We start from the raw sequence: 12667 nt of genomic DNA, 5'->3' as shown, positions 1-12667 counted from the left end.
AACCATAAAAAAAAAAAGGAGGATAAACTGGATTACATTAGAATTAAGAAATTCTGTTCCTCAAAAGACAGCATTAAGACAGGGAAAGGACAACCCATAAAGGGAGGAAAGATGTTTACTATATACCCGACAAAACACTCAGATTGATAATATAAGATTTTTCATAAATCATTAAGAAGACAACCCAGCAAAAACATGGAAAAGGACTTGAGCAGACATATCAAAAAAAAAGAATGTCCAAATGGCTAATCAACATATGAAAAAAGACACTCAACTTCAGTCAGGAAAATGCAATTTAAAACCTTAATAAAATATCATTACACACCCACCAGAAGGCCCGAGCTGAAAAAAAGAAAAAAAAAAAAAGACAAAGAAAATACTAGGTATTAGCAAGGAAGTGAAGCAACAAGAACTCTCATCAGTGCTGGTAGGACTGTAAATTGGTACAACTACTTTGGAAAACTCTTTGGCAGGATCTATGATTCTAAAGGTAAACATACGCATGCTCTATGACCTAGTAATTCCACTTTGATAAATACCCAACAGAAATGCATACACAAATATACCAAAAGGTGTGTTCAAGAATACACTATCCACAGCTGCCCCTGAATAGAAAGCACCTGAATGCCCATCTCCAGTAGAATGGATAAATTGTGGTATATTCTCTCAATGGAGTATTATACAGATGAAGACTTACCACAATTGGAGATCTTCAAAAGAATAGGTTATAGACTCAGAAATATATAAACCAGCTTTTTGTAAGGAAGAAAGTATACCAAATTGCTACTCTGACACGACTATAAAAGGCAATCATATACCTTTATGGGATGGCCATGAAATCACACTTGTGTGACAGTATGTCAATTACAAAAGGAATTGTTTAGACTTAGGAATCCCAGATTCTAGCCCTATAAAATGCAACCCTGATTACACTTAAAGTGGTGCTGCAAAGTTTGATGTTTCTATAACTGATGGCATCAGGGGCATTCTGGCCCACTGGGATGAGGCACTTAGAAAGAGCGGATTCTCTGGCTGAGTAGAAAAAACCGCCCAGAGTTCAACTGCGGCAGACAGTGACTGAATAAACATAAGCCTGAATAACCAGTTCTTGATTGCTGATGGCCAACTACACCTTTCCTAGCTCAGTATACCCAGACTGTGGTCACGGAAAGCAGTCACTGGAGAGGCAAGGGAAGAGATCTGCAATCATAGTACATGGGTGAGCCCGTCCCCCCCACAGCCTCTCCCCGGCCTCCCCTTCTCTCTCTGCCTCGTCACAGGAACAGGCTAGGGACCATCCCTAGGCCTTGGTGTATAGATGGTGAAGACAAATGGGGCAATTTGCACAGGATAAGGTGCTATACCTTACAGACACTTAAAGGATAAGATGGTAGATCACAAGGCACTTACTATATCATACAATCAAGAAGTGAACAAGGGAGAAAAAAAGAAGTACAAAAGACATTTGGAAAAAGAATGAACTTCAACAGTGCAGTGTTCATGGAGGGAGGAGGATTTGTGTTGGAGTTCGGGGAATACATGTTTAGGGCTATGCAGGAAAGCTGCTCAAGGTAAAACAGCTGTTACAAGCAAAGGCCAGGAGGAAGAGAAGTCAAAGCATCTTATAAATGTAGAGACAAGACAGAGATGCCATCACAGCAAGTGAGCCACACTTCACCCAGGGCTGACATTCTCATCACTAGGCCTTTGCACTTGCTGTTCCACCGTATTTCCTCATGACTTGCTCTCTCATTGCTTCTAGGGCTTTGCTCAAACATGAATTCTGAGTGAGCCTTCTCTGATCACTCCTGTTTAAAACTGTAATCCATCCTCCCTCTTCCCCACCCTGGCACTCCCTATCTCCTCTCCAGGACTGTAAAGTTTTCCTCCATAGCACTTAGCACCACCCATCAAACCAGATTATCTACCTGTTTATTTGTCTCTCTCCTCTCACTAGAATATAGGCTCTAGAAGAGTGATAATTGACAGGTTTGTTTATTGCTTCCGGCACACAGCAGGTATTCAATAAACGCCTGTTGAGTCAACAGCCATATTCCAAGGTCTGGTTCTCTCGTTGGTAGAGCTTTAATATCAGCTATGCCTGAACTGGATTCTGGGTAAAAACTGCCATCCTCTTCTTCTCTTGGGGTGCTTCCTACAGGTAGCTGACATCATCCTTTATGGGAGGATCTTGTTAGATTCATTCTTAAGGGGCAATCACAGCTCTAGATTATGGCTAGGCTACTTTTAGGTTGTTTCTAGGACAGGGACAGAATAAGAACCCAGAGGTGACTACCTGGATTTAAGTCCTCGCTCTACACCTGGCTGTGTGAGTTCCATGAATTTCAATTTCTTCAATATAACATAAACTTGGTACATAAGACTTTTCTCCAGAAGTTCTAACTCTGAATAACCAGCATATGGATAAAAAGACTGGGTTTAGATTCCAAAGACAAGAGTTCAGACATATGAATTGCCAATACACGTTTTTCAAGAGAAGGAAGAGAATTAATATTTGTTGAAAAAAACTTCACTAAGTGCCAGGCACATACTAGATATTTTATGTACATAAAAATTCCTCATCCACCAGCTGAATAACACAAAGCTCAGAGAGGTGAAGTGATGCCTCGTCACACAGCAAGCGATATCAGACCTGGAATTCACCTCAAGCCCGTGGGACTCCAAAGGCTGTGTGCACACTTTCCACTATACCAGAGGCTCCCCCAGTCTGCTTATCAGAATTAAGGGGGAACAATGTAAGCACAGATTCCTGGGCCCCACAACAGAGCTAATGAATCAGAATCTATATTGGGGTGGGGGGAATGGTAGGTTCGTTTATGAATTTTAAAAGTTTGCAAGGTCAGTCTGATAACCAGCCAGGCATGGGACTCCCACACTGTACACATTCTACACAAACTCTGTCTTCTGAAAAATAAGAACCAGGTGATGAAAGGAGTACTTGCTCAGGATCCATCTGGCAGTAGTATGCAGAGTGTGCTGGAGGACTACCGCCTGGGGTTAAAGTGAATGGTTTAGGGGCGCCTGGGTGGCTCAGTCATTAAGCGTCCACCGTTGGTTCAGGTCATGATCCCAGGGTCCTGGGATCGAGCCCCACATCGGGCTCCCTGCTCAGCAGGAAGCCTGCTTCTCCCTCTCCCACTCCCCCGGCTTGTGTTCTCTCTCTCTGACAAATAGATAAAATCTTAAAAAAAAAAAAAAAAATAAAGTGGCTGGTTTATTTGTGCACCTCTCCAACCGAACAGTATACTTTTCTAGTCTTACAGCTTTACTTGTGACTTTTCCCAGCATCTGGTACAGTGTCTGCCAAGCACTGTTTGTTTAATAAATGAGTAAAAGAAGCTGGATAAACATTAAACCTCCAGTATACCTGAAATTTTGTAGCTTCCCACTTGTTCTTTTTTCTACCTCAAATGTTTCCTTAGCACATACTATGTGCCATGCAGTGTGCTTAGGTCTTGAGAAGGAAAGGGCGCCTGGGTGGCTCAGTTATTAAGCGTCCGCCTTCGGCTCACGTCATGATCCCAGGGTCCTGGGATCGAGCCCCGCATCGGGCTCCCTGCTCGGCGGGAAGCCTGCTTCTCCCTCTCCCGCTCCCCCTGCTTGTGTTCCCTCTCTCGCTGTGTCTTTCTCTGTCAAATAAATAAATAAAATCTTAAAAAAAAAAAGTTAAAAACAAACAAACAAAGTTAACTGGAGGGTCTAGCCCTACAAGGAAGGAGTATACAACAGAATTCTAAGGAGTATACAAAATAGAGGTGGAGGAGGGGAATCAAGGAGACTTCCCATAAATCCTTCCTGAAATTACTTTAGGCTCATTTCATTTACAGCTGTCCTCTACAGAGTATTTCTGAAACCGTGCTTTGTACTACACTAATAATACGTGCCTATACCTTCTACTAGACAAGAAGTTTTTTGGTAGGCAGTACATTCTAGAAAAGTGGTTCTTAGCTTAGAGAAGGGTGTACATCAAGAATATACACTCCTTTCCCTCACCATCGGGGTAGTGTCAAAGGAGGCCTAGTGGACAGTTAGGACTTTTGCTCCTGTCCTATGATAATGAGGCCACCCTTAGTGTAGTGCAGTGGATACCAAGTAGGGAGCTGGGACTCTCACTTCTACTGGGAAGTAATGAGGAGCCCTTCCCCTTGGGTGTCAAAGGAGGCTGAAGGAGGAGTCTGGACTTCTACCTACACTTGGTTCTCCTGCCAGAGTGGTGTCAGAGAAAGCCAGCTAAAACAGAAGGCTCAAATAAGATCCAGAGTGTCAGAACATAATGCAAAAATGTCCAATCAAAAATCATTCATCATACCAAGAACCAGGAAGATCTCAAACTAAAAGAAAAAAGACAATCAATACATCAAGAGATGTGAGAATTATCTGACAAAGTTATCAAAGCACCCATGATTAAAAGGAGCAATTATGAACTTGCTTGAGGCAAATGAAAGAAGAGAAAGCCTCAGCAAAGGAACAGGAGATATGAAGAAAAAAATGGAAATTTTAGAACTGAAAAATTCGATAACAAATAAAAAGGTCAGTAGATGAGCTCAAAGGCAGAATGGAGAGGACAGAGGAAAGAATCTATGAGCTGCAAAACTGAATAACAGAAATTACCTAATCTGAACAACTGAAAGAAAATAGACTGAAAAGAGCCTCAGGGACCCATAGGACTGTAACAAAAGAGCTAAGAGTTTCAGAAGAAAAGGAAAAAAAGGGTGGGTCTGAAAAAGTACTCAAAGAAATAATGGCTGAAAATCCCCCAATCTGGCAAGAAATATAAATTTATATACTCAAGAAGCTCAGTGACCCCCAAACAGGATAAACCCAAAGAAATTTGCACCAATTATAATGATATCATAATTAAATTTCTGAAAACGAATGAAGAAAAAATCTTGAAAGCAGCTAGAGAAAAATGATACCTTGCTTATAGGGAAAAACAATTAGAATGAAAATGAATTTCTCATCAGAAGCCATGTATGCCAGAAGGAAGTGGCACAGGAACTTTCAGGTGCTGGGGGGGGTTGGTGGGAAGAACTGTTAAGACAGAATCCTACACCCAGCAAAAATGTTCATCAGAAATGAAGTGGAAATCGAGACATTTTCAGATAAAGGAAACTTAAGAGAATTTAACACCAGCAGGCCTGCTCTAAAAATATGGCTAAAGGAAATTCTTTAAACAGAAAGGACACATTAAAAAAAGGAATACTGGAATGTCAAGGAGGAAAAAAGAACATGGTAAGTTATGTATAAATACAATAGGCTTTTCTAATTCTTTTCAGTTTTCTAAATTGTACTTGACAGTTGAAGCAAAAATTATATCACTGTCTGATTTGGATCTAAATGTATATGTAGAAAAAATATTTAAGACTATTACCTTATAAATAGGGGAGGGTAAGGAGACATAAAGGGAAGTAAGGTTGTTATACTTCATTAGTAGTGGTAAAGATAAATTATGTACAAATAATGTAATACCTAGAAGAATCATTAAAATGGTTCCAAAGAGATACATTCAGAAACACTATACATAAATAAAATGGAATTCTAACAAATGTTCAAGTAACTTATAAGAAAGCTGGAAAAAGAAAATAGAAAAACAAAAACAGAACAAACAGATAACAAAAAATAAAATGGAAGATTAAGCTCTACATATCAATAATTATATTAAACATAGAAGGTCTAAGTATACCAATGAAAAAATAGAAATTTTCAGAGTGGATTACAAAATACGACCTAACTCGGGCACCTGGGTGGCTCAGTCAGTTAAGTGCTTTCGGCTCAGGTCATGATCCCAGGGTCCTAGGATCGAGTCCCGCATCGGGCTCCTTAATCAGAGAGGAGTCTGCTTCTCCCTCTGCCTGCCGCTCCCCCTGCTTGTGCTCTCTCTCTCTCTCTCAAATAAATAAATAAAATCCTTTAAAAAAAATATGACCTAACTCTATGCTGTCTACAAGAAACTCACTTCAAATATACTGATATAGGTAGGTTAAAAGTAAAAGGACAGACAGAAGATAGTATCATGCAAACATTAATCAAACGCAAGCAAGAGTGACTATATTAACATGAGATAGATTTCAGAGCAAAGAAAATTACCAGAGATAGAAAAGGACATTTTATAACCATTAAAAGGGTAAACCCATCAAGAAGACATAGCAATACTAAATGGATTATGTCAAGACACAAATCTTAAATACAAAACAACCACAAAATGTGTGAAGCAAAAATGCATTAAAACTGAAAAGAGAAATATGGGTGATCACCACAAGTATAGGTGGTGACTTCAACATTCTTCTCTCAACAATGGGTAAAACAAGTAGAAAATCAGCAAGGACAACAGAAGGACTCAACAACACCATCAACCAACAGGATCTAATCAACATTTAAAGAACACTCCAACCCACAACAAAAGAATACCCTTTCAGATGCCCACAGAACATATACCAAGATAAATCATATCCTGGGCCATGACACAGAGAATACAGTACCTTCCCCAACCACAATGGAATCAAACCAGAAATCTCCAAACAGCTGGAAACTAAGCAATACATTTCTAAATAATCCATGGATCAAAGAGGAAATCTCAAGGAAAATTTTAAAGATACATAGAAATGAATGAAAGTATAATACAACGTATCAAAATTTGTGGGACACAGCTACAGCCATGCTGAGAGGAAAATTTATAGTAGTTAATATGTATGTTAGAAAAGGGGAAAGGTCTCAAATCAATAATCCAAACTCCCACCTTAAGAACTTAGAAAAAGAGGAGCAAAATAAAACCAAAGCAAGCAGAAGGAAGGAAATACAGAGTAGAAATCAATGAGATTGAAAACAGAAAATAGAGAAAAATCAATGAAACAAAGCACTGGTTCTTTGAAAAGATCAATAAAATCAACAAACTTCTAGCAAGACTGATGAGGCTGAAAGACAGACAGATATCAAAGGATAATACAGGAATACCACAAATAACTTCACACACATATAGTTTACAACTTAGATGAAATGGTGAGTTCCTCAAAAACTACTACAGCTCAAGTAATACAAAAAGATTATTTGACCAGCCTTATAACTTTTAAGAACATTGAATTTGTCATTTAAAAACTCAAAAAAGAAAAAGAAAACAAATCCCCAGGCCCTGATGGTTTCACTGGGAACTTCTACCAACCATTTAAGGAATTAACACCAATTCTACACAGTCTTCTAGAAAAAGGAAGAAATCTTTTCAATCTATTTTATGAAGCTAGCATTACCCTGATACCAAAACCCAACAAAGACAATATGTAAATTTAAAAAAACCTACAGACCAATTTCCTTCATGAACATAGATGCAAAAATCCTACACAAAATATTATAAAATATAATTTGGCAGCATGTAAAAAGAATTATACACCATGACAAAGTAGGGTTTATGCTAGGGATGGAAGGTCGACTCAATATTTGAAAATCAATCAGTGTAATTAATAGGCTAAAGAAGAAAAATCACCTGATTGTGTCATCTCATCTTTCAGACTTCTAAATGTTGAAGGGTTGAGGACTCAGTCATTGGGCCTCTCTTCTTTCCTTTTATTTACTTATTTGAGAGAGAGAGAGAGAGTACACACGCAAACGTGCATGAGCTGAGGAGGGGCAGAGGAGGAGGGAGAAGCAGGCTCCCTGCGGAGCAGGAAGCCCGATGTGGTGGTGGGGGGACTCGATCCCAGGACTCGGGGATTTTTACAACCTAGCCTGAGGCAGACGCTTAACTGACTGAGCCACTCAGGCACCCCAACCTCTCTTCTTTCTACACCTATTCCCCCTTATGACTCCCACATTTATATCTCTAACTCTATCAGATCTCTTCTTTGAACTCCAGACCCATAAATCCAACTGCTTATGAGAGAAGCTCTACCTGGATAAGGCATTTCCACGTGGACATGTACAAATCTAAACTCTTGCTTTTACTCCCCAAGCCAGCTCTTTCTGCAATTCAGTAAATGCAAACTCCCATTTTTATGGTTGCTTAGGCTGAAATCTAAGCAGCCACACAGACTCATCTTTGTTTTACAGATCTAATTTGTCAGCAAATCCTGTTCTACCTCTAAAAGACAGAATCCTCAGAATCCGACCCTCTCTCACCACCTCCACCCTGGTCTGAGTCATCCTTTCACCTGGGTTATTACAATAGCTGCTCAACTGCTCTTCCTGCTTCTACCCATGCAGCCTTGCTGTTCTCTGCTTAACAGCCACAATGCTCCTCTTTTGCTCAAAAGCAGTGAGCGAACTCAAATTTCATTCAGAGTATTATCCAAAATCCTTCCTATTGCTTACAAGTCCCCACGTGATATGGTCCATCTCATGTGGTCCCTGGCTACTTTTCTGAGCTCATTTCCAGCCTTTTGGTTCATATCATTCCAGCCTTACCATCCTTCTTGCTGTTCCTCAAAAATGCCAACAATGGTCTAACAATTGCACTTGGTTTTCCGTCTGCCTGGAACAACATTCCACCATACAGCAAGTGACTTGTTCTCTTGTTTCTTTCAGGGCTCTGATCAAATGTCACCCTTTCAGTGAGGACTTTTCTGACCAGCATATATAATAGACTCCTATCCTCCTACAAATGCATTCCTCATCTTCCTTATCCTCCTTGATTTTTATTCAAGGTAGGTATCATTTTCTGACTTGTTTTATACTTGCATGTTTTTTTAGCCGATCTTCTCTTGTAGAAGGTAAGCTTCTGGGGACATAGATTCTTTTTGCTTAAAATAGTGCTTGAGACATAGTGCTCAAAAATTATTTGCCGAAAGAATCAGTGGCTCAGGAGTGAAGACTTTAGGATCAGACATCAGATAACCTTGATTTAACTCCTAGCTCTGTCATTTTCTATGTCCAAGTGATATTGGACAGATTACTCACCCATGTTTTACGTTTTCTCATCTTTCAAATAGTGATAATAATCCTCATCCCACAAAACTGTTGTGGGGATTAAATAAAACAAAGTATGTAATGTGCTTAGTACAAAGTGACTTGGTGTTAAGTGTTCAGTATATGACAGTGCTACTTAATATAGAAACATGGTCTAGATTTGGACTCAAAGGCCCTAGATTACAATTATGACTAGATATTGACTGTGTAATTTTAGGGCATTCACCTTTTTTATATTAATTCACGTAATCAGCTATGAATAAGGTGGCAGGATGAGGAAAATAGATAAGATGCAGTCTTTTCCCTCTAATCTTAGTTATGTGATCTTGGGTAGTTCGCCTAACTTCTCTGTCCCATTTCCTCATTTGCCAAATGAGAATAACATAATAACTGCCTTACAGCTTTGTCATGAGGATTAAATGCGTTACTATGTGAAAACAATGTCTAGCCCATAGCAATTGCTCCCTATGTTGGCTATGATTATGATGATTATGATGATTCTAGCCTGGAAGAGGATCGAAAGCATCTAAGCAAAGAACTACAATACGGTGCAGTGAGAGAAAGAACAGTCATCAACTAGAATGTCTCTTAACTGGAGTTTGCCCATAACTGGTAAGTTCCACGATAATCAGGAAATTTTAAAACTGTTATGTCTACAATAACCTAACTCCCTACTACCAACCCAATAGCAGTTGGAAAGACAAATGTCTCTGATTTGATAACTGGAATTTAAAACTTAAAAAAAAAATAGGTAAAGAGGTCACAGTCTCAAATAGTGTTTTAAAGGAGGTCAATGGAACCATTGACTTCCCTGCCCCCACCCTCAAAAAAGTTAACATATTGCTTAAATTTCAGAAACATTCAAATGGACCCCCCAGAGGGCAAGGACAGCATGTAATTCCCTGAACGAAGCAACCAAATTAAGGGCACAAAGGTGTGTTTTATGGCGGTGCTGTCACAGACTAAACGTCAGAACAGGACATTAAAGGGTGCTCCTTGAGGTTGAGTGGGAGCACACGAGGTGAGAAGGTGGGGGGGGAGGCGTCACCTTTGGAGAAAGAACAGCAAGAGCCAAGGTGTGAAAAGTGCACGTGGGTGGCTTGGCACAACCAAAGCTTTGGGGTGGGGGGTAGGTGGACAGCCAGAGAGCAGGACGTGTACGGAGAAGAGTGCGGCCTGGGGCTTACCAGATGAGGGAGAGAGTCCCCCCTCCCGTACCCTGTCCTGATCACTCCGCATCAGTGTCCCCTCGGGATTCCCCTCTAAGAGCTCCCGGTTGTTCGGTTACCTCTCGCTCCCACCACTCTTCCCTTACCTCGTCTTCCAGCCTTTCCCTCACTCTCCCGCCTCCTCCGCCCCGCCGGAAGTGACGTATTAACTAGCGCGCCGTACAGCGCCAGAAAGGTTCTGCCAGAGCGGGAGAAAGGGTTCCGGTGAGTCTCACGGCGCCTGCGTGCGGGCGCGAGCGGTCAAAGCGCCTTCCGGAGGCCGCCGAACTGTTCTTTCCTCCCAGTCTGTCGCTTTCGAAGTGCCCTGAGCGAGGTTCAGGGAGGCCGCCGCCACTGGAGGGGCATTTTTTTGTGGCTCTGACGCCTCCCTGTGCGCGGCTACTCCGGCCCTTGCCCTTTGACCCTGCTTGCGGTGGGGTGAGAGGTCGGTGGCCATCTTGTGGCGGCGGCGCGGGCGGCTGTTACTGCGGAGACCCATCCCCTCCCCCTCCTTACCCCCTGGCAGTCTGTCAGTCAGTAAAGAGCCCCGCAGGCAGTCAGGTGAGGCCCCGGCCTCGTGCCGTCACTCTTCCCGCCGCACTGGGCGGCCCAGGCCGCTCCCTGCAGGGCCCCGCCGCCGCCACCATGTCCTCCTTCTCCGAGTCGGCGTTGGAGAAGAAGCTCTCGGAGCTGAGCAACTCTCAACAGAGCGTACAGACCCTGTCCCTGTGGCTCATCCACCACCGCAAGCACGCGGGACCCATCGTGTCTGTGTGGCACCGCGAGCTCCGCAAAGGTAAACACCCCCTGCGCAGCCCCTTGGGCCCTCCCCCGGATTGACCCTCTCCCCAGCCCACTCCCGAGGCTCCTCTAGCGTCTTAGTTGAGGCTTGCTTTCCAAGCCTGAGCCTCTGATTACGCTTCTGAGGTTGGAGACAATGTTATCCCCATTTCTCGGAGAAGGAAACTGAGGCCCGGGAAGGTTTAAGATACTTGTCTGAAGTTCCCAGACTCCCAGTTCATCCAGCCCTTTTCCCCGCTGGCTACTCCTGACACTTGTGACGATTATTATCTCGACAGCCTTGTAGAGGGCACTGGCCCTAGACTGTTGTGTGCCAGGCGCTTTGCTGGGCATTTGGAATAAGAGCCAGAGGACTCTGGAGAAAGACTGCCTAGGTCGAGTCCTGGCTTAGCTACTTATTAGCTGAGTGATGTTGGGCTAGTTTCTTCATCTCTCTGTGCTTCTGTTTTCTCATCTGTAAAACGAGGACAAGGATGGCTGCCACTTACAGAGCCTTTATTCTGTGCCAGTCACTATGCTAAGACTTTGACGAATATCCTCACTTAGTCCTCAGAACGGCTCTGTGAAGTGGGTACAGTTACCCCCATTATGGAGCCGTTAAGGGGCCGCACTACCTAGACCTTATCTCTCCGGCTCCTCTTCTCCATGCATCTTTTCTTGATTCTAGACCCTGCTCAGGATCTGACAGGCATTCATTGAGCTCAGCCTGTTATGTGCCAGGCACTGGGTTGGATGCTTGATAACATGTTGACTCCAGAGGCCATCTGCCTGGAATTTAAGCCTGATTTTGCCATTCACTGACCCCAGCAGCCTAGCCTCTCTGACCCTCAGTTTCCTTACCTATAAAATGGAGGTGATGAAAACTGATATTTACTGTGCCTTTAATTATGTGCCAGGTGCAGTACTGATATCTTTACATACATTGTCATTTTTTAAATTCTCAGAGTTCTCTGGAGTAGGAACTTTGCAGATGAGGAAAAACTGAGGCTCAAACAACTTGCTGTGGTAAGGAGTAAACAGGATAATCCAAATGAACATCTAGCATGGTGTCAAGCACAGTATAGGCATTTCATAAATAATGGTGAAATGGGACTACTGATTACTCAATGTGAAGCATGGTTTTTGCCTTCAAGTTGCTTACAGTCTGGTGGGGAAGGATAGGCACCTTCACAGCTGTTACCCTAATGATTCCATAGCAGAAAGCTGAGGAAATGGAGCTTAGAACAACTTTGGGCAGCCTCTGTGCAGTAGGCCCTTTATAGTATAGGAAGTAACTTTACATGTGTTTTCCACTATCTGTGAGATGGAGATCCCACCTAAGTGGTTAAGTGGTATTTTCAATTCCTTAGAACTCGTGAGGCTAGACTACATCAGACACCAAAATCCAAGATTCTTTCAGGAGACCCGGTTCTAGCCTTCTAGCAGACTCCCCTCTCCACAAATACATGCTGTACTGAGATAGGGGTCCCCTCTGGGCAGTTGGGGGCTAGATCCTGGAGCCCCCAGATCCTCCTCCTTGTAACCTATTTGAGTTATGGAAAATAACAGTTTAGAGAGTGCATTCATCTGTGAAGCTCCTTTAACCCTAATCTCATGATCCTAATTTCATGGAATGTTATGTTTTAAGGAGACCAGCATTATTATCTCCCATATTATAGATGAGAATGTAAAGATGCGGAGAGATTGAGTGCTTTGTTTAGGGGCATGTAGCTGGAGCCCAGCGCCCTCTGATGCCAAAATTTGTG

The 12667-nt window shown here is 42.4% G+C and overlaps 2 protein-coding genes across 4 annotated transcripts in view; one reads left to right on the top strand and one right to left on the bottom strand.

The window, feature by feature from the left end:
• Positions 1-10340, bottom strand: part of TTI1 (TELO2 interacting protein 1) — a 44422-nt gene extending 34082 nt beyond the window's left edge. For 2 of the 3 annotated variants that reach the window (XM_025876569.2, XM_073880446.1), the window contains exon 1: positions 10229-10274. The gene's annotated coding sequence lies outside the window, so the exon portion shown is untranslated. Of the gene's footprint in view, positions 1-10228 lie in introns of all 3 variants that reach the window. The other variant, XM_025876570.2, reaches the window with a different exon arrangement.
• A 69-nt stretch (positions 10341-10409) lies between these two features.
• Positions 10410-12667, top strand: part of RPRD1B (regulation of nuclear pre-mRNA domain containing 1B) — a 50419-nt gene continuing 48161 nt past the window's right edge. Inside the window, exon 1 of the mRNA XM_025876607.2 lies at positions 10410-10917. Coding sequence (XP_025732392.1) covers positions 10767-10917 — 151 coding nt within the window. The 5' untranslated portion in view covers positions 10410-10766. The remainder of the gene's footprint in view (positions 10918-12667) is intronic.

The sequence above is a fragment of the Callorhinus ursinus genome, unplaced genomic scaffold, assembly GCF_003265705.2.
Source record: "Callorhinus ursinus isolate GAN/ISIS: 27379988/994484 unplaced genomic scaffold, GSC_fseal_2.0 scaffold38, whole genome shotgun sequence".
In the NCBI taxonomy this organism is placed as follows: Eukaryota; Metazoa; Chordata; class Mammalia; order Carnivora; family Otariidae; genus Callorhinus; species Callorhinus ursinus.
Note: the sequence above shows the minus strand (reverse complement) of the source record. Positions and strands in the feature narration are given on the sequence as shown.